Source organism: Plecotus auritus (assembly GCF_963455305.1).
Source record: "Plecotus auritus genome assembly, chromosome: 3".
In the NCBI taxonomy this organism is placed as follows: Eukaryota; Metazoa; Chordata; class Mammalia; order Chiroptera; family Vespertilionidae; genus Plecotus; species Plecotus auritus.
In genome coordinates, this window is record NC_137772.1 from 216,698,030 (window position 1) to 216,724,413 (window position 26,384).

Below are 26,384 nucleotides of genomic sequence, written 5' to 3' on the forward strand. Positions count from 1 at the left end.
TTCCCGACCTGCAGAACCTGTGGGGCAATACACTTTTGTCGTTTTAAGGTGTTAAGCTCTGGCGTGACTGTTATGCAGCAACAGAATACGAATATACTCTCCGACACAGATCACTGACTACAAGCTGTTTTACATTTTGCTGGAATGGGAGGAAACTACCAGAGCCTGGGCCCCACCTAAGGCTTCTCAGAGCAGATGACGCAGGAGGCGCCACGAAGGACACGGGGTAAGAACCCGGCACACCGGGGCCTTGCGGAGCGGCGAGGTGCGTCGTCTGCAGCACCCGCTTCCGGGTTAACGTTCTCCAGGACCACGTGGAGGGAGTCAGCACAGCCAAGGCGGGGGCGGAGCCGCGACATCTGCGCCCGGCGGCAGTTCCGGCGCCTGCGCGGTGGGCTCCTCGCGCTCCCAGGTGGCGCAGTTGAGCACCGAGTCATCGATCGCTAGTCCCCGCGCGGCCCTTCTCGCGCAGCCATCAGCCGCCGCTCGCGGGGTGGACTGCAGGGGGCGCCCTCCAGAGAAGGGCCGAGCGTCCCGTCGCAGAGGTCGGCAAGCAGCGCGGTGTCTCCCCGTTACACCTCAGCACCCTTCCCCCCAGCTCCAGTAGTCGCCGCTCCGGGGCCGCGGCCGCTTGAGGCAGAAGCTGTCAGGCCGCGCCGTTGTCACCGTTTCCGCCTCTGGGTACATACAGGTCCCCGGTCCCTGCCGCCGCCATGAAGCTGCGGGTGCGGCTTCAGAAGCGGACCTGGCCTCTGGAGATGCCAGAAGAGGAGCCGACGCTGGGGCAGCTGCGTGCGCACCTGAGCCAGGCCCTGCTGCCCACCTGGGGGTACAGGTACGCGGCCCGGCGGACGCGGGCGGAGAGGCGCTGGGGCGGCTAGGGGCTGCGGGAGGCGTGGCGGGCGGCGCGGCGGGCGGCGCGGGCCCGGCCGTCACGTGAGGCGGGCGGTGAGCGGGCGTCGCGGGGCGGGCGCCGCGGGATCGTGTCGCGCGCAGCCCGGGCGGGGAGCGGGCCTTGGGTCCCGGCTCGGAGGACATGGCCGGGCGTCCAGGGGGCTCCGTCCCCTTCCAGGGTGAGCTGTCGCTTCCGTTTTTCCAGTATACGATCCCGGGGATAGGCCGGCGCGCAGAATTCTCCCGCCCTTTGAAACGTCAAGTTGGAAATTACGGGTTTGGTTTGGGTAAAAATTTATCAGGCCCCCAGGGATGTAACTTCACCCTCTCCAGCTGCCGGGGTTTTTCAGTGAAAAAGTTAGGAAAGTACTAGAAGGAGTTAGCAGTCGGCCCCGCCTCCGAGGCCACCTGCAACTTGTTCAGCGGCAGTGAGGCTGCAATAATCTTAAGGCTTCATTGAGTGTTTACTACCTGCGGTCGCTGCAGTGAGCGCCCTGCAAAGTTTTTTTTTTTTTTTTTAATTGATTTTAGAGACAGAAAAACATCGATTTGTTGTTTCACGTATTTGTGCATTCATTCGTTGATTCTTGTGTGTGTCCTGACTCGGGATTGAACCTGCAACCTTGGCCTTTGGGGAGGACGCTGTAACCAACTGCTACCCGGCCAGGGCCGGCTACAAAGTTTTGCAAAGTACAGCGTGTCCGAGTGTTTCAAATAATCTTATTTTCCTGGGCGAGATGTTGCTTTTTGCTAAAACTAAGGTACACGTTGGCCTTAGGATGACTCTGGAGGCTTACCGTTAGGGGCAGTGACGCCGAGAAGTAAAGGATCAAAGTCTGTTATTTATGGGGCTGCGGATGAGGCTGCTTTGTTTCTACTGAGGGTATCTTTTGGGGACAATGATCTGGGAATAGAGGGACATAAGGGTGACCCTCTTCAAATTTTAAATTTTGTGCTAAGAAAAAAAGTTCGCTGGGGCTTTTTAGATGAATTAATTCTTTAAGAGAAAACCTTTCTGTTAATTAAGTGGCTCCTTTTACAAGACTTTTGCAAACTTCCATTTTATTTTGGGGGAATTCAGAAAAATGAGACCATATTAACTACTCCGCTTCAGGGTTAACATTCTCCAGGACCACGTGGAGGGAGTCAGCCTGATTGTAGAACATTTTATCAGTTAAAAGTAAGCCTGATTTTTTCCCAAATTAAGACAAAAATAGAAAATGAGGTATTGACATAACCCCCTTTAAACATATTAAGTGACATGCCTATTGTAATTTCTTGGTGTTAAACCTAAGAGTTTTGCATGCTGACTTCATTACCCCACCACAAATTTTCAAAATTAATCTCTCTTTTTAAGGTATTTTCGTGTGTGTGTATTATTATTTTTTTAATTAGGAGGGGCAGTCTTAAACGGATTTGCAACACAGCTTGACTCCTTGTTTACCCAAGAGCCCAAGTTAGTTTCTCTTTCAGGTTTGTTTTCATAGTAGAGGCTGGTTAACTGGAAGGACTGTAGCTTCGATTTATGTTCATTTTATAATAGGCAGTTTTAAAATGTGTCCATATGACATTATTTTTTAAAATGCCTTTGCTGAGTAAGTGGATCCGGAATTGCCATAAAATATTTTTTAAAAGGCCTTAAGTTTCTAGGATGGAATTTCCTGATGAGCTTAAAGATCGTCAGGAGTAGTTTCTAAAACTTCAGTAATTTCTCAACCAAAGACACTCTGGTTGGTAAGAAAAAACGTATTTACATGTGAAGGGAAAAACAATGAATTATTTCAAGCACTTTTGAAAATGCAGCATTGTGAGGAAGAATAAACAGCATGATTTTTCAAAGGACTTCATCCTTTGATTTCAAGAAGTTAATGAAGTCAGCATTGCTGTGTGTAGATGTCTTATAAAATGTTCTACAATTGTTAATTATTGCTTTCTACTATATGGTGAAATGATGGTTATTCTTTCAGGTCCGATACTCTGTGACACAGAAAGGGAGGGGGGAATTAATTGCTTGAGGATAATTTGAGCTGTTAGCTTATGTACCAGTGAGTTTTTGGATTTGTGCTGTCTTCCCTGTAAAAGACATAGCAGGTCATCAGTAAGAAGAGAACTTGTACTTATCAGTAGGAGGAATGAATTTGTATTCAATCATCTACATACACTCATCCAACTTTCTGTGATTACGAATATTCATTTAGGACATATTTTGGAACCAACATAAGCTACCTGTCCTGTAAGGGCATTGAATGGGTAGGCTGATTTCAGTCTCATCCAATGCTTTTATTTGCCAACTGCTGCAGATACAGTTTTGAACTAGACAGACAAGATACCTGATCTTATGAAACTTAACTTCTAATGTAGGGGTTTGGGAAGAGAGACAACATATAAATAAGTATATTTTCAAATAGTGGAGTTACAATAAAAATAAACATGAGAATGAAATAAAGTGATGGAGACTGGTGGAAGGCATCTCTGAAGAGGTGACTTCTGAGTTGAGACCTGAATGATGGGAGTCAGTTGGAGAGCTGGAAGAGCAAATGCAGAGGCCCAAAGGCTGCAGTGAAGTTGATTTGTTCTGAGGACAGATCATGTGAACAGAGAATAGTCAGTGAGAGAAAGGATGGCACAAGGTGGGTGAGGCAGAGAAGCAGGTCGGGGTCAACTCTTGGGCTTGGAGGTAAGGTTAAGGACTCTGTTCCAAGTTCAATAGAAACCATTGGAGGATTTTCAACAGAGGAATGCTATGATGTGATTTACATTTGAAAAACACTATATTTCGTTGAATCTCAGTTGCTGTCATTCTTAAAAGACATTGTTTTATGTAACACTAAAGGGAAAAATGCTGTCAAGCTGTGATATGTCATAGATTTTAAGAAGCATCCTTATTTCAAAGATCAAAACATAAAAAATATGTGTCTTAGAATTGATGAAAACATGGATTAATGATAGAGAATTACTGTATCCTATCCCACAGGCTAGAATTTTTGCCATTAGAAATCTATAACCTAGGCATTTGGTGATAAGAATGAATAATTTGGTTGTTTTTCCAAACTTTGGCTTCCTTCTTATTTTTGTTTTGTTTTCATTATTTAGTTCGTCTAGGGCCGTGGTTGGCAAACGGCGGCGCGAGCCACCTGCGGCTCTTTGGCCCCTTGAGTGGCATGCGGCTCTTTGGCCCCTTGAATGTGGCTCTTCTACAAGATACCATGGCCTGGGCGAGTCTGTTTTGAAGAAGTGGTGTTAGAAGAAGTTTAAGTTTAAAAAATTTGGCTCTCAAAAGAAATTTCAATCTTTGTACTGTTGATATTTGGCTCTGTTGACTAATGAGTTTGCCGACCACTGGCCTGGGGTCATACCATGTACCTTATATATGTTCCAAATATATTGTTGAGGATAATGGTAATAGGTAGGTAGCTCTTACCATCCTTATCCATCTTTCTTGGCAGTTCTGATACCCGGTTTGCAATTACATTGAACAACAAGGATGCCCTCACTGGAGATGAAGAGACCTTGGCTTCATATGGGATTGTTTCTGGGGACTTGATATGTTTGATTCTTGAAGATGCCATTCCAGCACCTAACTTACCTTCATCCACAGATTCAGAGCATTCCTCACTCCAGAATAATGACCAACCCTCTTTGGCCACCCCCTCCAGTCAGCCCAGCATACAGGATGAACAGCGGAGTGATTCATTCCAAGGAGAGGCAGCCCAATCCGATGTCTGGAATGATGGCAGTATGGTGGGTATTAATATTCAGACAGAAAATGGGTAGTTGACAAATCATACTTGATTGAATTCTGTGCCAATCAGGATCATTATCATCAGTAGATTGCAGATTATATTCTTACAGAAAAAAATTTTTGAAACTGCTAAATGCCTGGATCAGTATTGGGCATTCTGAAGAACCCAGTTTTTACCTATTTTGGTCAGATATTCATTCACCCCATCAGATAAATTATCTCTTGGCTTCTATTGCTGCCTTTAACCATTTGTACACCATAAGCGTCTATAGATGCAAGCGGCGGACCTTTTTTAATGAAATTCAAAATATTGTGGCAGTTAACTGGTTAAGCTCACGTTCCCAGCTTTGTTCTCTGGTCTACTCCACTTGTTAAGGCTATAGGTAGTCCAGTTATTTCCAAATGATTTGCTGGACATTTACACCTGGGTTTGAAAAAGTGTCACCTCAAAAAAACATTGTCACTTCAGATTCTCTGTGCCAGCGTAAATTTGAAAATATGTGCACTGATGTTCTTTTCTTCCCAAGTCAGCCGCCCTCTTTGTTTGTCAGTGGTGCTGCTCTTTTCCTGAGCTTAAAACCTTGGAGTGATTTTTGACTCCTCATACCCAACCCCTTAACAAGCCCTGTCAGTTTTTCCTTTCCATTTCAGGCCTTAAATGTCTGTTCTTCACTTTCCAGGTTCATTTTTTCTCTCCAGCTTTTTGGTTATGTTGTTCCCTTGCTCTTAATTACTCTGTGTCACAGATAAACCCGTGCTCCTACTTTTGAATTGAAAAAGGCTGCATATCTCTAGTTCAACCCTGCCATGGTCCAGAGGAGGAAAATGTCTATCCCCCTGTACCAGTTTTTAAGGCTTTCTGAGAAGTTGCTCCACATCCTTTACAGGGCTGGTTTCTGTTCTTCCCTCCTGTAAACGGTCATCTCCTGTCAGACCAGACTCCTTATGTTCCCTCTGCCAGCCAACACATTCACACGTACACACTACCTAATGACTGCATCGCACCTTTGCTCTTGCTGCTCACCCAGCCTGTAATTCACTACCTTTCCTCTCCCTCCCGTCTATATCTCTACCCATCCTAAGGCCCTGCCAACCATACTACTTTTCTTTAATTTATCTTTAATATCTCTATTGCCTTGGAAACATCATTTTTTGTCCTGCCTTTTGATTTCTTGTCTCAAGTGATCATTTTTATTACTTAATATATTAATAATATATATGTGAGCTTGTTAATGGTTTTGTCTGTGTACTTATCTCTTCAACTTAATTTTTTTTTCGTGGGCCTTAAACATTTATAAGTATTCATTGTGCCTAGCATGTCTTTCAGTATATACAGATACTAAAAAATACTTTTTAACAGGTTTGTAAATTATGAAAAGCATCTATGTTCAGATTTTTAGTAATAATATCCAGAGAGATTAAGGAAGTTAAAAAAGCTTTTATAAAGCTTAATGTGTTTTTATGTGTGTTTGGTTTTTTTTTTTAGCAATTATTATGTATTTTTGTGTTTTTGTTTCGTAGAGGTAATCTAGGGAATGAGTAAGAATATTCAGTCACATTTAAATTACATTTCTGAATCATTTTTGCTGATGGACCCCTTCAGAGATTCTGCTAGAAGGGTCCATTCCCTTTACTTCTGTGTACTATTAAAATTGTCCAGTAAAATGGAACTTTTCATAATATATGTAATAGTTACTTTACTAGTTTTCTTTTGGAAAATTTTGAGAAATTAATATTACCTCAAGTTAGTAATTTAAGTTCCAAAAGCATGCTGTTTTGTGCTCTAAGACTTGTACCGGGTGACTGTAAAACCTTTGTGTGGAAACAGCTTGAAATCTCATAAATAATGCATTAAGTACTTGAAACAGTAGGGTCTGCTAATTAAATGTAGGATGGAGCATTAAAAAATGAAAACAGGAAAATTTTACTCTTGCAGTTAAGTGTAAATTAATTTTCTTAGATGCCGTTTTATTTGGGAACTCACCTAGTACCTGTTGATTCTTTAATGGGAAACAGATAACCGGGTATCAGACCCTAATATTAGCTGTAAGCTGCATTTTAGTCACTTGTTCCAGTCATTTGTAAATGACATACGATAAATGATCTGTTCATAGAGGTGGTGCTGAACATTTTTTTCACTTCTCCATGCATGAAGAATAAGATAAATATTCATATCATATCAGAATGGCTCAGTGAATGCCAGTGGTTCTCATGGAGTGGGAGTAAGGTTTGATAAGCTCTCCAGGGGATTCTGATATCTTCCTCTTATGTCATTATCAGTTTAGGGCAACCCTTTTAAATATTTTTTCACATATATTCTCCCATGCAACTGTCAGTAAGTAGTAAATGGCCAAAAGTTAGGCATAATTCTATGTAATAAAGAGCTAACATGCTAATTAGGCTGAACAGCAGAACGACCATCCGGATGACCTTCTGGACGAAGCAGGGGCTGTGAGGGCTAGCCGAGACTGCGAGGGCCAAGCCCCTTGCATGAATTTTGTGCATCAGGCCTCTAGTAGATAAGAAGCAAAGAACCTGTACACTTTATAACTTAGTTAGGTGTTAAGTGGTTTTAATAAGTAATTTCTGTTTGTTCAAAATCTGATAGAGCCTCCTTTTTTAGGTAGTGTGAATTGTCATTGCCCTCTAGGTTCTAACAAGTGAATTTGGATGTTTTCCATAAGCCATCAGGGATTTTAGAATAGCCTCATGCTCTTTGACATTCTCCCACCCTTGGACTCATAATAGGTAATTTTAATTTCCTCTGCCCCTTCTTTAATGGAAATATGAACCGAAAAAGAAGAAACATGTGCTTTGCATTAGGAGTTGAGCACATGCCTAGAAAACCAACTTTGTGAGCAAAGTTAATATAGGTAATGTAGTCCTATTGAAGCAGCATATTATGTTCAAAAGCTGTGAACTGGGAATCTGGTGAGCTTGTTCACTTCAAAGTTTTATTAGTTGGTAACCTCGATTGTTATTTATTCCGAGTCACAATTACAGCATGTATAAAAAGGTGACATCATTTGGCATGCCTATTTTATAGCATTTTTGCATGTTGCAAATGAAATAACACTGAAAACAAAAACATTATGAATTGTAAGATGTTATCCTTCATCATTTACCGAGTGTCTACTACGTGTTAGGTACTGTACTGGGGTTACACAAATTGGTGACATGTAGTTTGTTCATTTCTAAGTTTGCGGTCATGGTAGGATGTAGATGAGTAATTAGAAAACTTCAATACTGTGTGATGAAGTGGAGTAATAAAGCCTTTGCAAAGCAGAGGGGAGTCAGTGTCACTTCTGTTGAAGAGGTGGAGCCTGCTGGAGTGGGGAGGAAGGGACTGGCAGAAAGTGAACTTGATAAAAAGTCAGGGATCAGGTGACGAAAGGCCTTGTATGCTAAGGCGTTTAGGAGTTTGGACTTTATTTTGTAGGCCTGCATTTCTCAGCATGTCCTCTATGAAAAACTTGTTTCATGAGATTACTAGTATAAGTAAGTGTTAACAAGATGCTGAGCGTTGAGGAAGGAGGATAGCCTTTCTTGGTTATGTGCTCATTATTATTGGACTTCTCAGAGCTTTGTAATGCCACAACATACTTTGTGTATATGGAGGGTAAGATTAGGTGGCAATAGCATGTAGCATTTTCCAACTTATTATATTGTCAACCTCTTTTTTCCTAAGAACATCTAGGGTAACATTTCAAGGCACAATTTAGGGAAATGCTGCTGTCTACATTGGGGAAATATTGGCAGGGGTTAAGTTGGGACATAGGACATAATTGGAGTTTTAATTGTCAGGAAACTGGCAGCAGTGGGTAGAATGTATGGAAGATAAAAAAGTGGAGTCAGGGATACTGGGAGGCTGTTGCTGGAGATAAATGAGTGGGAAGTACTGTTGGAGTAGGAAGGGGCAGATTTTAGAGATAGATTCAGTGGAACTTTTAAGTATGAAAACTAGGAAGATTTCCAGGTTAATGGAGATAAGGAATTCAGGATGGAGGAGTAGATTGCAGGCTTATTTATATAGGAGGGCTTGCTTTAATGTGTTCCATTTCTGAACCCAATAATGTGCTTTGACTTTGAGCACTAATCTCAGTTCACTTTAGGATACAAAATGCCATGTATAAAAGTCTATTTAATGAATTCATTGTTTGTTATCCTTTTCAGCCAGGGCCTAGTCAAAATGTTGAAGTTGAGTCAATTGAAGATATTGTGGATATGGATGAAGACACAGGTTTCTACCCCTCAGAACCAATGCTCTGCAGTGAATCAGAGGAAGGGCAAGTGCCCCATTCATTAGAGACCCTGTATCAGTCAGCTGACTGTTCTAGTCCCAGTGATGCCTTGATAGTATGCATTCATCTTCTCATGTTGGAGTCGGGTTACATACCTCAGGTAAGATGACAAGAGAAGACAAGCATCTTGTTAGGGTTTATGTTTCCTATTAGGAAAGGAGGTGGATCAGTAAATATCCCTAGAATGTTGTGTATTCTAGATTTCTTTATTAAATGTGGTTGGATATTAAATGTAATGTGCTGAACACAGTGATAGGCATATAGTAGGCAAGCAGTAAATATTCTCTTCTTTTCTTTTTTTCTCCTTCATTTGTTTTATCAGTTTTTAATTAATATTATAAAAGTGATGGCAACTCTGGTTAAAAAAAAGACAAGATTATATATGATAATATGTAGATGAAATGTGGTCAGTGAGTGTGGATTGGGTGTAACTAGATGGATGATGACACACTAGGTTTTTTATGTTAATGGCTCTATGGCCAGTAACTTAGTAAGATTCAGTTAGGAAGAGGACATTGTTCTTATGCTATAGTTGCTTGCATTCATTCATTCATTCATTCATTCATTCATTCTCCATTGTCAGGTGCAGTGCTTTGTCTCTGCTCCCAGGTTGCTTATAGTCCAAGAGTAAGAGAGACAAGTATACAAAACATTGTACTGTATTGGTTAATTCTAGGAGAGACTTAGCCATAGATAGGATGCCAGAGGTTCACAGAGAACATTTAGAGTAGAGTTTCTTAAACTTGAATGTGCACAGAATACCTGAGGATCTTATTAAAATGCAGATTCTAATTTAATAAGTCTAAGGTGGAGCCTGAGATTCTGCATACTCCCACACAATAGCAATGCCACAACTGGTGGTATTATGAGTAACAGAGTAATTCAGTGATCACTGAACACCTGCACCATGCCATGCACTGAGCCAGGAATCAGGATATAAAGATAGTCCTCTTCAGGAGTCCACAAGTGTGGGAGATAAAATGAAAATTGTAATATATTAGATAAATAACATTAGAGGAATACATAACAATAGAAATATGAACAGAATGTTAGTGGATAAAAGAAAGAGAATGCTAAACATGATTTTTTTTGTTCTTGTTATCCTCACCAAAGGATATGTTTTTATTGATTTTAGAGAGGAAGGGAGAGAGAGAGAAAAACACTGATGTGAGAGAGAACTATCAGTTGGTTGCCTCCCATACTTGCCCCAACCAGCCACCTAGTTATGTGCTGTGACTGGGAATCAGACCCACAACCTTTCGGTGTTTGGGACGATGCTCCCACCAAGTGAGCCATAGCCAGGGCAGGATTTTTAAAAGAAATTTATTGGGGTGACATTGGTTAATAGGGTTCCAAGTGTACATTACTGTATATTGCTTTGTGTGCCTACCACCCAAAGTCAGTCAACTTCCATCATCATATATTTGGCCCCCTTTATTCTCTACCACTCCTCCACCTCCTTCCGTCTGGTAGCCTCCATACTGTTATCTGTCTATGTCTCCGAGTTTCAGTTTTGTATCCCACATATGAATGAAATCATGTAATTATTACCTTTTTCTGAATGACTGCGCTTAGCATGTATCTACACTAATAAAAGAGAAACATGCAAGTTGACTGTACCTCCGCTATGCCCACAAGCCACGCTCACCAGCCAATCAGGAGCGAGTATGCAAATTAACCCAACCAAGATGGCTGCAGCCATGGAGCGAGCAGGAGGCTTGGGTTTACCCAGCAATGGAGGAGGCCAAGCTTCCTGCCCGTCCTGGCTGGCCCTGGCCTCCGCTCAAGGCTACAAAGTTTCAATTATAGAAGATACATAAATCCCAACAAAAATGGTGGCAGCCACGGAGCTGGAGAGAGCAGGAGGCTTGGGTTGCCCCCGGCGATTGAGGAAGCCAAGCTTCCTGCCCACTCTGGCCTGCCCTGGCCTCCGCTCAAGGCTACAAAGTTTTAATTATAGAAGATAAATAAATCCCAGATACCGGGGCCTCCACTTGGGTCGCCGGGGGACGTGGCCGGCCTGCAAACCACCATAGGCCCCTTGCCCAGGCCACGCCACGCCCCAAGGGAACCCCCACCCTGATCCGTGACACCCTTCAGGGCAAACCAGCCGGCCCCCACCCGTGCACCAGGCCTCTATCCTATCTAATAAAAGAGTAATATGCAAATTGACTGTCACTCCAACACACAAGATGGCTGCCCCATGTGGACACAAGATGGCCGCCACAAGATGGCCAGCAGGGGAGGGCAGTTGGGAGGGACCAGGTCTGTAAGGGAGGGCAGTTGTGGGCGATCAGGCCTGCAAGGGAGGGCAGTTGGGGGCAATCAGGCCTGCAAGGGAGGGCAGTTGGGGGCAATCAGGCCTTCAGGGGAGGGCAGTTAGGGGTGACCAGGCCAGCAGAGGAGGGAAGTTGGGGGCGACCGGGCCTGCAGGGAAGGGCAGTTGGGGGGGACCCAGGCCTGTAGGGGAGAGCAGTTGGGGGGGACCAGGCTTGCAGGGGAGGGCAGTTAGGAGTGACCACGCCTGCAGGGGATGGCAGTTAGGGGCAATCATGCTGGTAGGGAGCAGTTAGGCATCAATCAGGCTGGCAGGGGAGTGGTTAGGGGGTGATCAGGTTGGCAGGTGGAAATGGTTAGGGGCAATCAGGAAGGCAGGCAGGCGAGCAGTTGGGAGCCAGCAGTCCTGGATTGTGAGAGGGATCCCAGATTGGAGAGGGTGCAGGCTGGTCTTAGGGACACACACCCCCGTGCATGAATTTCGTGCACCGGGCCTCTAGTGCGCGCACGCGCGCGTGTGTGTGTGTGTGTGTGTGTGTGTGTGTGTGTGTGTGTGTGTGTGTGTTTTTCTTTCTTTTAAAAAGGCTTCCCAAAGAAAGTGATATTTGAGTTAGGGTCTTGAATAATGACCTTGGTAGGCAGAGAAGTGAGTCTTTGAAGAGCGAAATTAACTCCATCTCTGATGTTATTTTATCTATTTTAACAAAAATTTTGATGGAGGATAATATATCGAAACTTTTTTCCTATCAAAATTTAATTCATAGCAATGTTAATGATTAGACAAATTTTATTAAGGGAATTGTAAGAAATACTTATTTCTAGACAAGTTAGGGACTTCCTGTATGTTTAATCCTTTTGAGAGTAATACATTTCTTTATTTGTTTCCCTTTAATTTCCTTCCTTAGGGGACTGAAACCAAAGCTATTTCCATGCCAGAGAACTGGAAATCGGGAGGAGTGTATAAGCTGCAGTACACGCATCCTCTCTGCGAGGGTGGCTCTGCTGCTCTCACCTGTGTGCCTTTGGGAAACCTGGTCGTCATAAATGGTAATTGGATGGCATAGTTGCAGTCATTAGTTTACGAATACTTATGTTTCTCTCCAAATGTTTTATAGCCAGTTCATTGATTGGTCATTGTGATATAGTTATGAGTTTTTTTTCAACTTTGTTTAATCCCTGTACCGCTGATAACATGAGTCTGAAAGGTTATAGAATTATGGGTTGGCCCTACCAGTGTGGCTTAATGGTTGAGCATCAACCTATGAACCAGGAGGTCAGGGTTCAGTTTCCAGTGTGGGGCGTGTAGGAGAGAGCCAATCAATGATTCTCTCATCATTGATGTTTCTGTCTCTCCCTCTCCATTTCTCTCTGAAATCAATAAAAATATATTTATATAAAAAATAGAATTACGGGTTGATGTTTAGGCTAGCAGCCTTCATTCTTTGAGCAGCCCTACTCTTTTGCTGTTTTAACCTTATAATTTATTTTTTGCTCCAGTGGGAGTTGTTATAATAGGAGTGAGATGAACTCTTTGAAGAATATATGTTTCTTTATGTCTATAAATGGCTTTTTTTTTAAATCAAGGTCTCGAACTGAGAGATGGTAAGAGGTGAGATTGAGCTGGGTCCCTTTGTATTCAGTTTGGCACCACTGAACAATATATAAATGCCCACAAACACTTAGGGTTCTGAGGGTTTAGTCTGTGTGTTTTCTCCCCCACCGCTGAGAAAGTCACTCTTAATAGTTTCTTTCCTAGTTGTCTTCAGTATTAAGAAAATTTCACTGGGATAGCAATACCTCCCATTTTTAAATTTCATTTTAGCTCAGATGCCACCTACATGTCCATACCAACTACCAGTGGTGTTTGGAACATTCTTGTAATCCATTTGAGTGACTAGACTCTTTCATTTTTGTTGCATTTTGATTTTTGAGGTTTATCCTTTTAAGGATAATATTGGAATGACTGCATTTTTCATTTTTCAGCACAGCTGATCTTTGTATAGCAGAGGCAGCAGGTGCTTCGATGTGTCTTAGCTCAGTGGTTTTCAACATGTTCTGCAGCTCCTAGTTTCTGCTGAGACAGAAGCAAGGAGGAGGCTTAGTAGAACTATCTCCACTTAAATCTTGAGCAGCAACATGTTTGTCTATTTCATTTATTGGGGTCCCTACAAGATTTCAAAATGTTTTTCTGCTGAAAGACAGTTCTAGGTGCCCTTTTGTGTAATTTCTGCTATTTCCTTTTTACTGGATTCTTCGAAATGTTACTTAAATGTCTCAACATTTCAGCTTTATCAGCTTTGGTGGTATTCCACATTTGTCTGGATGTGACTATCATGGCACGAGGACCTAGCAATGCCTTTTCAACAATTCATCACAATTACAAATGTAACTTTTAGTTGGGTGTTCCACCCAGATCAGCAGTTTCTGCCTCCATTTAATCATAACATGCAAGGTGGAAGTTACCAAATGGTAAATATGAGGTTGTAATTTTTGCCTCAGTTTCTTACTAAAACTCTTTAACAACATCTGTATAATAACCTCTATTTACTAGTTTCAAGATACTTAAAAGAGAATATCTGTTAAATGTCTAGTGATTTCTTAGTTTCCGATATTTCGTTTATTTACCATTCTTGGCATATCACCTGCTTGCAGACTTGCGTGGCAGACAGCCATTCCAGGCTTGATTCTTTGAAAGGAGTAGTGTGTCCTTAAATCTCTCCTCCACCGAAGACATCCTGTTCGGTGCACATGTGCATAAGCACATCACTGGCTCTTTCATAGAATGAGATGAAGTATGCCTTTGTGTATGTGAATGAAATTGAACTCTGGTGATGTCAAGAATATTGGTCTTTTGGGTCTAGAGAGAGGATTCATTTAACAAACAAGGAAAGACTCATTGCCAAGGGTTAAATAAAAAAATAAATGGAGTTTTGGTGACACTGGTAAAATAATGATTTTATTGTGTTTAACTGTCTTCTGTTAACCTTGTTGCATATCTTCCAGTTACTAATGAGCTGCTATCGGTAATACTTTTTATATAGGTATTATATAAAGGTGCTTACTATACTTTTTAAAGGGTGTTTTAGAGTGATTTTTAATTCATGCGATGGCATGTTTATACTTTGGACTTTGCTGTGAGGGAAGGATATAAGCATAGAGCAGTTTGTTTTGTATAATGTGTCCTTTGTATATTGCGGGCAAGGAAACACAGTCCCATATTGGAAAATGAAGGCAATTGATGAAGTGACGAACTTTCATCTTTCTTTTGCTTATTTACAGCTACACTAAAAATCAACAGTGCGATTAGAAGTGTGAAAAGATTGCAGCTGCTGCCAGAATCTTTTATTTGCAAAGAGGAACTAGGTAATATAACCATGATTTAACTTTTGGGATGAAGTTTTGAGAGCTTCACTTTTAAAAACCTGAAAGGTAATGTTCAAAAGACTGAAAGTTTCTGAATGAGATTAAAGCAAATTCAAGACCATGGTGCAGAGTTTCTGTTTCCTGTTATTCTTAGGATCTTGGAATGCTGGGTTACGTTTACATTGCCATTATGTAATGACACTAGCATGTAATTTTTTGCACACTATTGATGCTTCATAATTTCTGAATTAATCTTTGTGGATTTTTCTGGCATTGTGTTTAGCCAATATGGAGAGGATCTATGTTTTGTGGGAACCATATAATGGAATTTCATTATTGAAGGTATTTGCTTAAACCTATATAAATTTGGTTGCTATTTGATGTAGATTGGACCTTTATCAGAAGTTTGCATTCTACGCATGGTTTCATTTATATTCTATAAAATTATTAGTAGATGCAAAGAAATTAAGTTTTCCTTTTTATTTTTTTAATTTAAGTCAAAGGATGAGATGTGGGTAGGTGGTTGAAGGAGAAGAGATGGGGTAGAGAGGGAAGTATCATCTTTAAGTACTGTTTTGTGCCTTTACATATGTTTTTCCATTTCATCCTCATAGTAGACTTGAGGGTTTAAAATCCAGATGGAGAGTAGTGTGTTATAGGGGGGAGATGACATTTAAAACAGGGTCCTTTAAGGGAAGACCATGTAGATCTAGATCTTTGCTCTGGAGGCCTTAGTCTTGTTAGTTCCCAGGGGAGATCAAGCCTTGGGAGACTGACGTATATGAACTAAAACTGATAGAGAAAGCAGACATCAGAATACAGGTGACTGTTGGAAAACTGGAGTTAGGGTGCTGATCCCCCATGTAGTAAAAAATCCACATAAAACTTTTGACTCCCCTAAAACTTTACAGTTGAACTTTTGTATCCAAGGGGGGTTAGTTCCAAGACTCCCTGCAGATACCAAAACCCACGGATGCTCAAGTCCCTTTTATAAAACGATGTAGAACAATGCATACAATTGGCCCTCTGCATCCACAGATTCCCAACTGCAGATGGAAAACACTATTTTCTATCTGCTGTTGGTTGAATCTGAGGATGAAAAACTAGGGATATGGAGGGCTGATTGTATATTGATTAAAAAAAATCTGTGTATCAGCGGACCCGTGCAGTTAAAACCTGTGTTGCTCAAGGTTCAACTGTACATATTTATAATGGTCTCTGAACATTTAATGTCATAGAAGACCAATGTTTCCTAACCTTTTTTTCCCTTATCAATCCCTGAATGAGTCATTTACACATTTTTCCCCCTAGTCATTCTCCCCCATGAAAATTTAATACCATAGACATCTGTATTTGTATACTGTGACCCTTAGGAGGGGCACAACAATGTAATAACTAGGATTTTATTTTTTTGCCCTCCAAAGAACCAATTTTTGCCCTGTTGGGGGCAATATTGCCCCTGTTGCAAATGCATGAACTAGACTCATTAAATCTCTAAAGATGATCTTACTATTAGGACCAGAAATTCCTTGGCTACAATACTGTATATTCATTTCTATGCTTTGGGGAGTAGAAATATTCTATACTCTATAGCAGTAGAGGTTATTATGCCCATTTTATAGATCAGGAAATAGGTCTAGAGGAGGTTAAATTACTTCAAGGTCACAGAGCTAATAAATGGTGGAATTTAGGATTGGAATAGATTTGACTCCTATGCCTTTTTTAAAAAACAACTTTTATAGGTATGTAGCCCAGATTCATGTTATTTGCTTTTTGTTAAAAAGGAAATGAAAGGAAAGGAGAAAAGGAAATGAAAGGGAGGGAAAAAGTTAATACAGTTTTATTACAAGTTTATGGAGTATATTAATTGCATATTTTTAATGTAGCACTTTTTATGTTAGGAATATGCTGCTCATTTGACAAGTCATTTAAATAAATGTTTACTGTGGCTTATAGTACCCATATATACTAGGTACTGTTATTTATCCTTTTATTCTAAGTCCCTAATTATTTTTATTATAGATCACTGAAGGAAATTTTTTATAGAAAATCAGTTTTCACATTAAAACAAATTTATTTTTAAAATACCTTGAAATTTGATTTAAACTCAAGATTGTAATTCATGCAACAAAGATGTAGAGTTTAGCTGCATATTTTCTTATTGTCAAGTTATAATGCATGTTTTATTATAGACTAGAGGCCTAGTGCACGAAATTTGTGCACTGGTAGGGTCCTTAGCTGTTGCCAGCCGGGGCCTCCCTCCCTCTCCCTGTCCAGCCCCACCCCCTACTCCTCTGGTGAACTCCTGGAGGAACTCCCGGTCGAGGGGACAATTTGCATACTACACTTTTATTATATAGGATAGTGAGTTGTATACATATGGACTGGGGAGGGAGCAAGCATAAATTGATTACTGATAAATACTAGGCACTGTGTGTGTAGCTTTACATTTTAACCACACTTATCTGGTGCAGTGGTGATGTCTCCTTTAAACAGGTGAGCAAACAGGTACAGAACAGAAGGTTCAAGGTTATACACTTTGTAAATATATAGCAAAACTGAAGTGGGAACTCTAGGCACAATTTGTCAGTGTATATGTTGTAATGTGCATGTAAATCACCTGGGGATTTTATTAAAATACAGGTTCTGATTAAGTAGGTCTGTGGTGGGTCCTGAGATTCAATAGGTAGAAACATTTCCCAGGTGATGTCAATTCAGGTGATCCATGGACCACACTTTGGTAGCAGTTTAGTGGCTAATGTGAGTGCTTTGAAGCCCTACTTAGCCTCATGCCCTGCTCTGCCACTTACTCTAAGACCTTGGATGGGCTCTCTATATCTTGTCTTGTCTTTAAAGTGGGAATAATGGTATTTATCTCTTAGGGAGAATTGCTGATTCTAAAGAAGGCTTGAAAACTGCTTGACACAGTTGCTGGTACATAGTCATGTTATAAACACTGTTTTATTCTACTAAATCTAAGCTCCACAAGAGCAGTTCCGCACTGTATCCCCAGTGCTTAGAGCAGATTGGTAGATATCTATAATAATAAAAGCGTAATATACTAATTAGACCTGACGTCCTTCTGGACGATGCCGGGGCTGCGAGGGAAGCTCTGGTCCTGGGTGCCAGAGGGAAGCTGGTGCCGGCAGTGGGGGAAGGAAGGCCTATTCTTGCATGAATTTCGTGCATCAGGCCTCTAGTTCAGTATATCTAGTGTTCCCTACCAAATAATAGCCTAGGACAGTGGTAGGCAAACTGCGGCTTGCAAGCCACATGCGGCTCATGAGCTGCGGTTTGCCGCTCTGTTGACTAATGAGTTTGCCGACCACTGACTTAGACTCTTGATTCCAATAATTACAGGCTGTTGTTGTTCCTTATGATTAAGCCCCTATCCAGTGGTCGGCAAACTCATTAGTCAACAGAGTGGCAAACCACGGCTCACAAGCCGCATGTGGCTCGTGAGTCGCAGTTTGCCGACCACTGGTCTAGGAGCTGTATAGATTGGGTACAGCTCAATTCATTTGGTATTATGGGATTTTTAGTTTTCAGAGTCACACACTATATACTTCCTAGTCTGCTAGAGATTTTGGTTTATATCTATGTTGGAATTAATTTGTGAAAATTTATTTACCTCTTCGATTTGGTTTGGCTGAAGTAGAGGACACCATTTCAAGTTTTTCCACTTGATTTTCTATTTTGATTTTTTATTTTAAATATTCTAGGGGAAAATGTAGCCAACATCTACAAAGATCTTCAGAAACTCTCTCGCCTCTTCAAAGACCAGCTGGTGTATCCTCTTCTGGCTTTTACCCGACAAGGTGAGAGATGATAAATGATCACAGGTCAAATGGCTAGAAAGAATAGTAAATTTAAAGTACTGTGCTCATGACTTTTCCCTCTTTTCTCCTCCTAGTGAAATTCTGCTCTGATTTTAAGATTAAGCTTAAATGTTAATTCCTTAAATGTTATTCACTCCCTCTTTGTAGTTCCATAGCTTTTTGTACATGTCTTTATTGTGGCTCTTTATTCAGTGTATAATAATCCTATATAATAAAAGAGTAATATGCAAATTAACAATCACCCCGCCACACCCACAAGCCACGCCCACAAGCCAATCAGGAGCAAATATGCAAATAAACCCAACCAAGATGGCTATGGCCACAGAGAGCAGGAGGGAGGCTTGGGTTTCCCTGGCAATGGAGGAAGCCAAGCTTTACGCCTGCCTTTGCCGGCCTAGGCCTCCACTCAAGGCTACAAAGTTTCAATGATAGAAGATACTAAATCCAAACAGAAATGGCGGCAGCCACGGAGCTGGAAAGAGCAGGAGGCTAGGGTTGCCCCAGTGATGGAGGAAGCCAAGCTTTCTGCACACTCTGGCCGGCCCAGGCCTCCGCTTAAGGCTACAAAGTTTCAATTATAGGAGATACATAAATCAAAAAAAAATGGCTGCCGCCACGGAGCAAGCAGAAGGCTTGGCTCCGCTCCAGGCTACAAAGTTTCAATTGTAGAAGATAAATAAACCCCAGATACCAAGGCCTCCGCTTGGGTCGCCAGGGGGCGTGGCCGGCCTGCAAATCACCACAGGCCCCTTACCCAGGCTGCCCCACACCCCAAGGGAACCCCCACCCTGATCCGGGACACCCTTCAGGGCAAACCAGCTGGCCCCCACCCATGCACCAGGCCTCTATTCTATCTAATAAAAGAGTAATATGCAGATTGACCATCACTCCAACACACAAGATGGCTGCCCCCATGTGGTCAAAGATCCTGCCCCCATGTGGACACAAGATGGCCACAATAAGATGGCCAGCAGGGGAGGGCAGTTGGGAGGGACCAGGCCTGCAAGGGAGGGCAGTTGGGGGCGATCAAGCCTGCAGGGGAGGGCAATTAGGGGTGACCAAGCCCGCAGAGGAGGGAAGTAGGGGGCAACCAGGCCTGCAGGGAAAGGCAGTTGGGAGGGACCCAGGCCTGCAAGGAAAGGCAGTTGGGAGGGACCCAGGCCTGCAGGGGAGAGCAGTTGGGGGGGACCAGGCCTGCAGGGGAGGGCAGTTAGGGGTGACCAGGCCTGCAGGGGAGGGCAGTTAGGGGCAAACAGGTTGGCAGGGGAGCAGTTAGGCATCAATCAGGCTGGCAGGGGAGTGGTTAGGGGGTGATCAGGCTGGCAGGCAGAAGCTGTTAGGGGCAATCAGGAAGGCAGGCAGGTGAGCAGTTGGGAGCCAGCAGTCCTGGATTGTGAGAGGGATGTCTGACTGCCCGTTTAAGCCCGATCCCGGTGGGTCCCAGATTGTTGAGGGTGCAGGCTGGGCTGAGGGACACCCCCCTCTCCCATGCACGAATTTCGTGCACCAGGCCTCTAGTTGTTGATATAATTTCTTTCCACCTAAGGTTGTGAATACTTGAAAGCAGGGAATATGTCTTACTCACTTTTGTATTCTCATGGTCTAGCACAGGGTCTGGCCCATAATACATTCAATAACACATAAATAAATAATGTATAGCCTGTGAATTGCATCTAAGTTTTTTAAAAAAAACAACAATATTTATTGGGGCTTTATGCTAGGTACTTTGGATATTTCACATGTGTTTTTACTTAATGTTAACAACTTTGAAGTAGCTTTTATTCTCTTTTTATAGATGGTGAAACTGAATAATTCAGTGAGTTTTATATTCACTCAAGATTCTTGTGTAGTCAGCTTTCTCTTATTTGTGTTGTAGTAAAAAATACTTAAAAATCTCAGTGACTTGCCCTGGCCAGTGTGGCTCAGTTGGTTGGAGCATTGTCCTGTACCCCAAAAGGTTCATAGGTCGACGCTCAACCATTGAGCCACACCATCTGGGTTCTACCTCCCTTTTTAAGCCTGCCTAATAGTAATTCCTAACACCTGAGTGCTTATTGTGTGCCAAACATTCTTCTAAGCACTCTATATGTATTAATACATTTAATTCCCAACTTAGTGAGGTAGATAATGTTATTAACCCATTTTACAGATGAGGAAATTGAGTTAGGCAGAGTTTAAGTAACTTGTCCAAAGGCATACAGCTAATAAGTGGCAGCATTGGGAGCCAGTTATAAAAGCCAATGAATTATCCATTTTCTGTGGTGAGTAGAGAATTAAAGAGGCCATTGACTAGTATCTACAAATTGTCAGAATTATTTTTTCTATCAGTATTAAACAGTTTTTGTCTTTCCACTAAAACGGGGAACAAGGAGGGGGCTTTGAGTTAGTAGTAGTAACATAGTTAACCTGGGGTTAAAAATTTGTTGTAGATATGTGTGCTTGGATAATTGAGACTACCACCCAGTTGGTTACCTCTCTATAAAGGAACGAGTTGCCAGCTTTTGTTGAATGTGGGGAAAGCTGGATGTTCTTTACTCAGGGACACGTGTTCTTTTTCTCCTTTTAGCACTGAACCTACCAGATGTATTTGGGTTGGTAGTCCTTCCATTGGAGCTGAAACTACGGATCTTCCGACTTTTGGACGTTCGTTCTGTCCTGTCTTTGTCTGCAGTTTGTCGTGACCTCTTTATCGCGTCAAATGACCAACTTCTGTGGAGGTGTTTATATCTGCGGGACTTTCGAGGTAATTTCCATGATGACATGTTAACAAGAAAGGGACTCTTTCTTACTGAGGTCTTAGTTCTTTATTATTCAGCTTGCCAGAAGTTGGTAGTTATAGGTTTTCTTTTTTAGGGTAGCAAATAATCATAATATATAGCCTATAGTAAAGAGATTCTAAGCTTCATAAACGTTTTCCTATCTCCTGAAAACTCTCCTCAAATAGCCACGTAGACTAAGTAGACTGTCAGGATAGAAAAATGGAAGTGAGACAGGTTCATTCTCTATCCACCATCCTCAGTGTCTGACTTAGAAATCCACTGCATTTCTAACTACTTCCGTGGTTGTGACCAGAGTACAAGTTGAGAGAGTCTTGGCTGCTGTGGCAGGCGTGTTGCTGGGTAAGCTGCATCTCTGCAATGTCACATTTATGGTGACCTGGTCATCATTGCAGCAGTGGTGACAGTGGAACTTTTGGGGCTGGGGAGAATTCTCCAAAATGTCACAGGCTTTCCAGATACAAGGCTGGAAGCCTGAGTGTGGAACTTCTTTTCGGTCACCACCATTTTACTACATATCAGTGTTTTCTTAAACTGTGGTTTGACTCTGGGTGGGTCAGAAAATCACAAAATCAATTTAAGGGGTCATTTTACAAAAAAAAAAAATCAGCAACACTTTGTAAAATAGGAGTAAACTTATATTTTAGTTATATAGATATATAAATGTAAAAAAACACGTTACAGTGTAAAATAAAAAAGTTTGAATGGTGGTACTATAATTGATAATGTACCACTCTGGTAAATATGTATGGGTAGGTTCGTTCCCCTGTCTTTTTTTTTTTTTTTTTTAAATTAAAAGCATCATGTAGAATCATTTGGATTGTCAAAAAAGTTTTTTTCTTTTAAAACTTCAAAATGTAGAAAGTGCAAATGACATGGTTTTTCCTTTTCTTCCTTCTTGATTCCTGAGGTCCTCATTCTTTATTTCTGCTCCTGAATCCAAAGTTTAAAATGTTATTTGTTCCTAGAGGCAGGAAATGTCATCTCAGAAATTTAAAAAACTATAGTCAAAATGAAAGGACAAAATGGCAACATATATGGAAGATCCAACCAAAGAAAAGCAGGCTATGATAAAAATACCCATGAGCCAAAACCGATTTGGCTCAGTGAATAGAGTGTCGGCCTGCGGACTGAAGAGTCCCGGGTTCGATTCCGGTCAAGGGCATGTACCTTGGTTGCGGGCACATCCCCAGTGGGAGGTGTGCAGGAGGCAGCTGATCGATGTTTCTCTCTCATCGATGTTTCTAACTATCCCTCTCCCTTCCTCTCTGTAAAATACCAATAAAATATATTTAAAAAAAATACCCATGAAAGGAACAGATACTTTTTACTTGTATATTTGAGTTCAGGTTTAAAGTACAACCAGTCTCTACCTCATTTCCAGGTTGTGGTCCACAAGCTTGTTTGTAAGCTGAGTGTTCATATTTTTTTCATGAATTTCCCTGTAAATACAATGTTATAGGGCTGGAGCTTTTATATTTTTTTCTTCCATGCCAATGTAATAACTTCTAGAGAAGACATCACTGTCTTTTATCCAAACTCTTCACTAGACTTAAAGTTCTTTTCCTCATTTCACAGATTTTAAGTAAGTACATTGAAAATTACTTAGTTGTCATATTTTCTGAGAGCCGAATCATTCAGAACTTGTTTGGGAGAAGACCTAACGCAATTATGGAAGAAAACCTTATCAGCTTGACCTCCAGCAATGACCATGAGCTGTAATACAGACACTCAGAGGTTGTCACGTGGTTTAGTGTGACATGAGATTTGGGGTCAGAAGCAGCTGATGCACTAGATGGAGTTGGAGGAGACGGTGTAGTGTGGGACAGTTAGCACAGGAGAGAATAGCTGTGTAGCTCTCTGCATCCCTGAGGGAGTCACTGCATCGAGCCACGTAGCACAGAACAGTGCAGGCTGCCCTCAGCCATCCAGAGAGGATCTGAGTTAGGTTCAAGAAAGTATAAACGGTATTGTGTGTGTTAAACCAATGATTCACGTTCCTTTTTCTGCTTAGTGAGGATGCTTCCGTTTCCTTAGGACAGAAGCAAACTTGCTGTTTCATGCTGGATGAATGAAGCATTTTAAACCCTGACTTTTTGTTTTTCCTTTGTAGATGGTACAGTTAGAGTTCGAGACACAGATTGGAAAGAAGTAAGTGTTTGTAAATATCAAAGGCTAATGTTCACAACACAAATAACTAGTGGATTAGTACATTATGGGCAGTTTCCACTTTTTTATGATGTAATCTGTTTTCATTAAATTTATAGCTAATTTTCAGTAAATGGAAATGTTTTCAACTTTTACTTTAAACTCAGTCCCTGTTTTCTTGTAATTACACAGAAAGTAAATCTTAACACAATGATTATTTTTTACCTTTACTTAATAAAACTTTCTCCCTTCTGTTACAAAGAAGATTTTTTAAGTGAGCTGCTTTGTGCTGGAATAGTGTTTAGCTGTTCGGCTAGTTAGAATAGTACATTAAGAAAAGAAAAAGTGATGTTATTTTATTTGCTGATGCCTACTATAAAAGATGTTGCTAGAACTGAGAAAAACTTGGAAGGACTAGAGAAGAATAAAATTCAATGAAAGTATTCAAATATGTGCAAATTATGTTCTATCCTCTAAAATGGGCATCTATTTTATGTTCTTGTTTAAACGGAGATCTAGTAGGGACACAATTTAAGTGAAAAATAGAATTAGGTGGTGTCCTCTCACCCCCCAACACCTTTATATCTTATGGCATGCTATTTTCAACAAATATTTAACTTTGCTACCTTTAGAAAAGGCTGACTTAAAATTGCGTGTTAGCTTGAGCACTCTGGGTTGCAGTCTTGGAAGTACATGCCACTCAGTTATCCTCCTTTGGATTTATTGTTGCTCCAGGTTGGCACAATTGCTCGGTTGCAGTGTGGTTAAAGACTAGAGCTCATCGGTATTGTATTCAGAGCCACTACCTTATTCGCTCACCAAGAAATGGTGAAAGTTCGTTTCTGTGCACTGGTTTCTTGGTCTGCCGTGATAGTGTGGGAAAGGAAAGGACAGATCTGTACAGTGAAAGCAAGTTGGAACTTTGGGGAGACATCCCAACCACTTACCAGATCCCGTTCTTGTTTTTCTTCAGTTGTACAGGAAGAAGCACAAACAAAGAAAAGAAGCTCAGAGGATTCGGCATATGATGTTCCTGCCGCCGTCGTCACCCCACCCCAACCCGTTCTATCCCAACCCCTTCCACCCCAGGCCTTTCCCTCCCAGCTCGCTCCTTCCTCCAGGAATTATTGGTGGTGAATACGATGAAAGACTAACCCTTCCCTATGTTGGGAACCCAATCAATTCACTCATCCCTGGGCCGGGGGCGGCACCCGGCCAGTTCCCTCCACTCAGACCACGTTTTGATCCAATTGGCCCACTTCCGGGACCGAACCCCATCCTGCCAGGGCGAGGTGGCCCCAATGACAGATTTCCCTTCAGACCCAGCAGGGGTCGGCCAACTGATAGCCGGCTACCATTCATGTGATTGACTTGCAACCCCACGCTGGAGCTTGATTGGTTTTGTTTCTTAAAACTACAGCTACCATCTTGTCGGGTTGCTGACCTCTAGTGTTTTCTGATTGTGGCGGTGAGGAATGTACTCACACAAGCCTTTCAGTAGATGTATTTAAAGCTCCAGGGGTGCTGTGGCCCAGAGGTTACTTCATGACAAGGTTGGCCTTGGGAATAGTTGGCTACTGACTTCCCTCTGAACTCCCCTCTAGAATGAAGGTTGTTCATCGATAATGTTCTGTACCAGATTTTTAAAAATTAAGTAAAAATTACATGGCAGTCTCGACTTTTATTACAGAAAGATACGTAATAAGTATTCAGAACAGCTTTACAACATTACTTGGACATTTAAAAATGATCAGAGAACCTATTCAGTGTCATCAGATTGTTGCAGGGGATTTTAAACATTTGAACGGCCCCTTTTTTCAAATGAAATCATTTGTAGAAGCTGATTTATAAAACGACTAAAGCAGAGCTTGTTTGGTTGAACTGGACTTTGGACACCCACCAGCTCAATCCACCTCCTCCCTGGCCCCGAAGCTCTTTCTCCGAGTGTGGGGTGAACTGGGCTCTGCAGCAGCACTGGGCAGCCATGGGGTTATAGGGACTCAGAGTGTGGGGTGAACTGGGCTCTGCAGCAGCACTGGGCGGCCATGGGGTTATAGGGACTCTTGTTTGGGGCTTCTTCGGGAGTGGAATTAAGATATTTCCCCCTTGTGTTTTGAACACTTGGTGCCTAATTTGTAATGTAACTAGATGACCTCTTTTAACACAAAATGTTACTGCTTTGAATGCTGGTCAGCTATTTCAAAGATAGACTCTTATTTGAAGAACATTTATTTTTTTTTTAAGAGTTAAAATACACAAAATTCAAGGTTTATTTTTCCTACAAGAAAAAGGCCAAACAGAAATGTCTTATCATACAAACAACTGTGAAACATGCTATAGTGACAAAATCTGAATCACAACACAGGAACTAAACATTATTAGTATCTGCAGAAAGTATTTTGGAATATTGCCAACTGTCTTCCCTGATTTTAAAAATCAGTTTTGCATATAAGGAAATGGTTTGAAATGTTATGTGCTGCAAGAATATTTTGAGTCCTACATACATGTGAAAATTATTTTTATGTTTTGCTACACATAATAGTGTGGGTTTTTTTTTTCATCACAGTGAAGAACATTCAGTCACTAATGCAGTTATCCAGAGCCATGTCACCGTTAGTAGCTTAATGTGTAGGCAAAGGATCGGGGCTGATGACATTTCCATGGTATTGGGCAAATGGTAGCTCTAGGACAGCTTTTTAAAAATAAGTGTCAACTGGACGCCATATGGCTTTAATTGGACCTGGGTTAAAAGAGTCACCTTGAAGCATTGATGGGTCCAAATATACCCTAGTTCTCCTCTCTGTGCCCTTGTGATGTTAGGTTGCACGTGGTGTGTATGTGTGTAGCAGGCGTAGGAGGACATAGTGAAGCACCAGATACTCTAAAACAATGAGTTCTCCAAATCCAGAGTTTTTGAATGGTCCTTGAGAGGTCTGTGCCAGTGCCCATGTCCCACAGAGCTGGTGCTGCTTTGCAGCCTCACCTCGGCCTCGCTGGCCCGAGTTACAGCCTCTCAGTTTAGGTATGGGCAGTGTGCCATATG

General features: G+C 41.8%; 1 protein-coding gene across 4 annotated transcripts; it reads left to right on the forward strand.

Annotated features, from left to right (window-relative positions):
• The first annotated feature begins 308 nt into the window (after positions 1–308).
• Positions 309–25,011, forward strand: FBXO7 (F-box protein 7). 4 transcript variants are annotated; one of them, XM_080662985.1, is made up of 9 exons: positions 309–835; positions 4,341–4,635; positions 8,810–9,037; positions 12,120–12,261; positions 14,494–14,577; positions 18,300–18,395; positions 20,983–21,159; positions 23,307–23,344; positions 24,315–25,011. In XM_080662985.1, exons 1-9 carry the CDS (start codon positions 714–716, stop codon positions 24,705–24,707), a joined length of 1,575 nt encoding a protein of 524 aa, XP_080519111.1. In that variant the 5' UTR covers positions 309–713; the 3' UTR covers positions 24,708–25,011. The 4 variants fall into 4 exon arrangements, with proteins under 4 accessions (XP_080519111.1, XP_080519114.1, XP_080519112.1 ...); XM_080662988.1 differs by having other exon boundaries at positions 4,493–4,635; XM_080662986.1 differs by having other exon boundaries at positions 4,551–4,635.
• Positions 25,012–26,384: the final 1,373 nt, after the last annotated feature.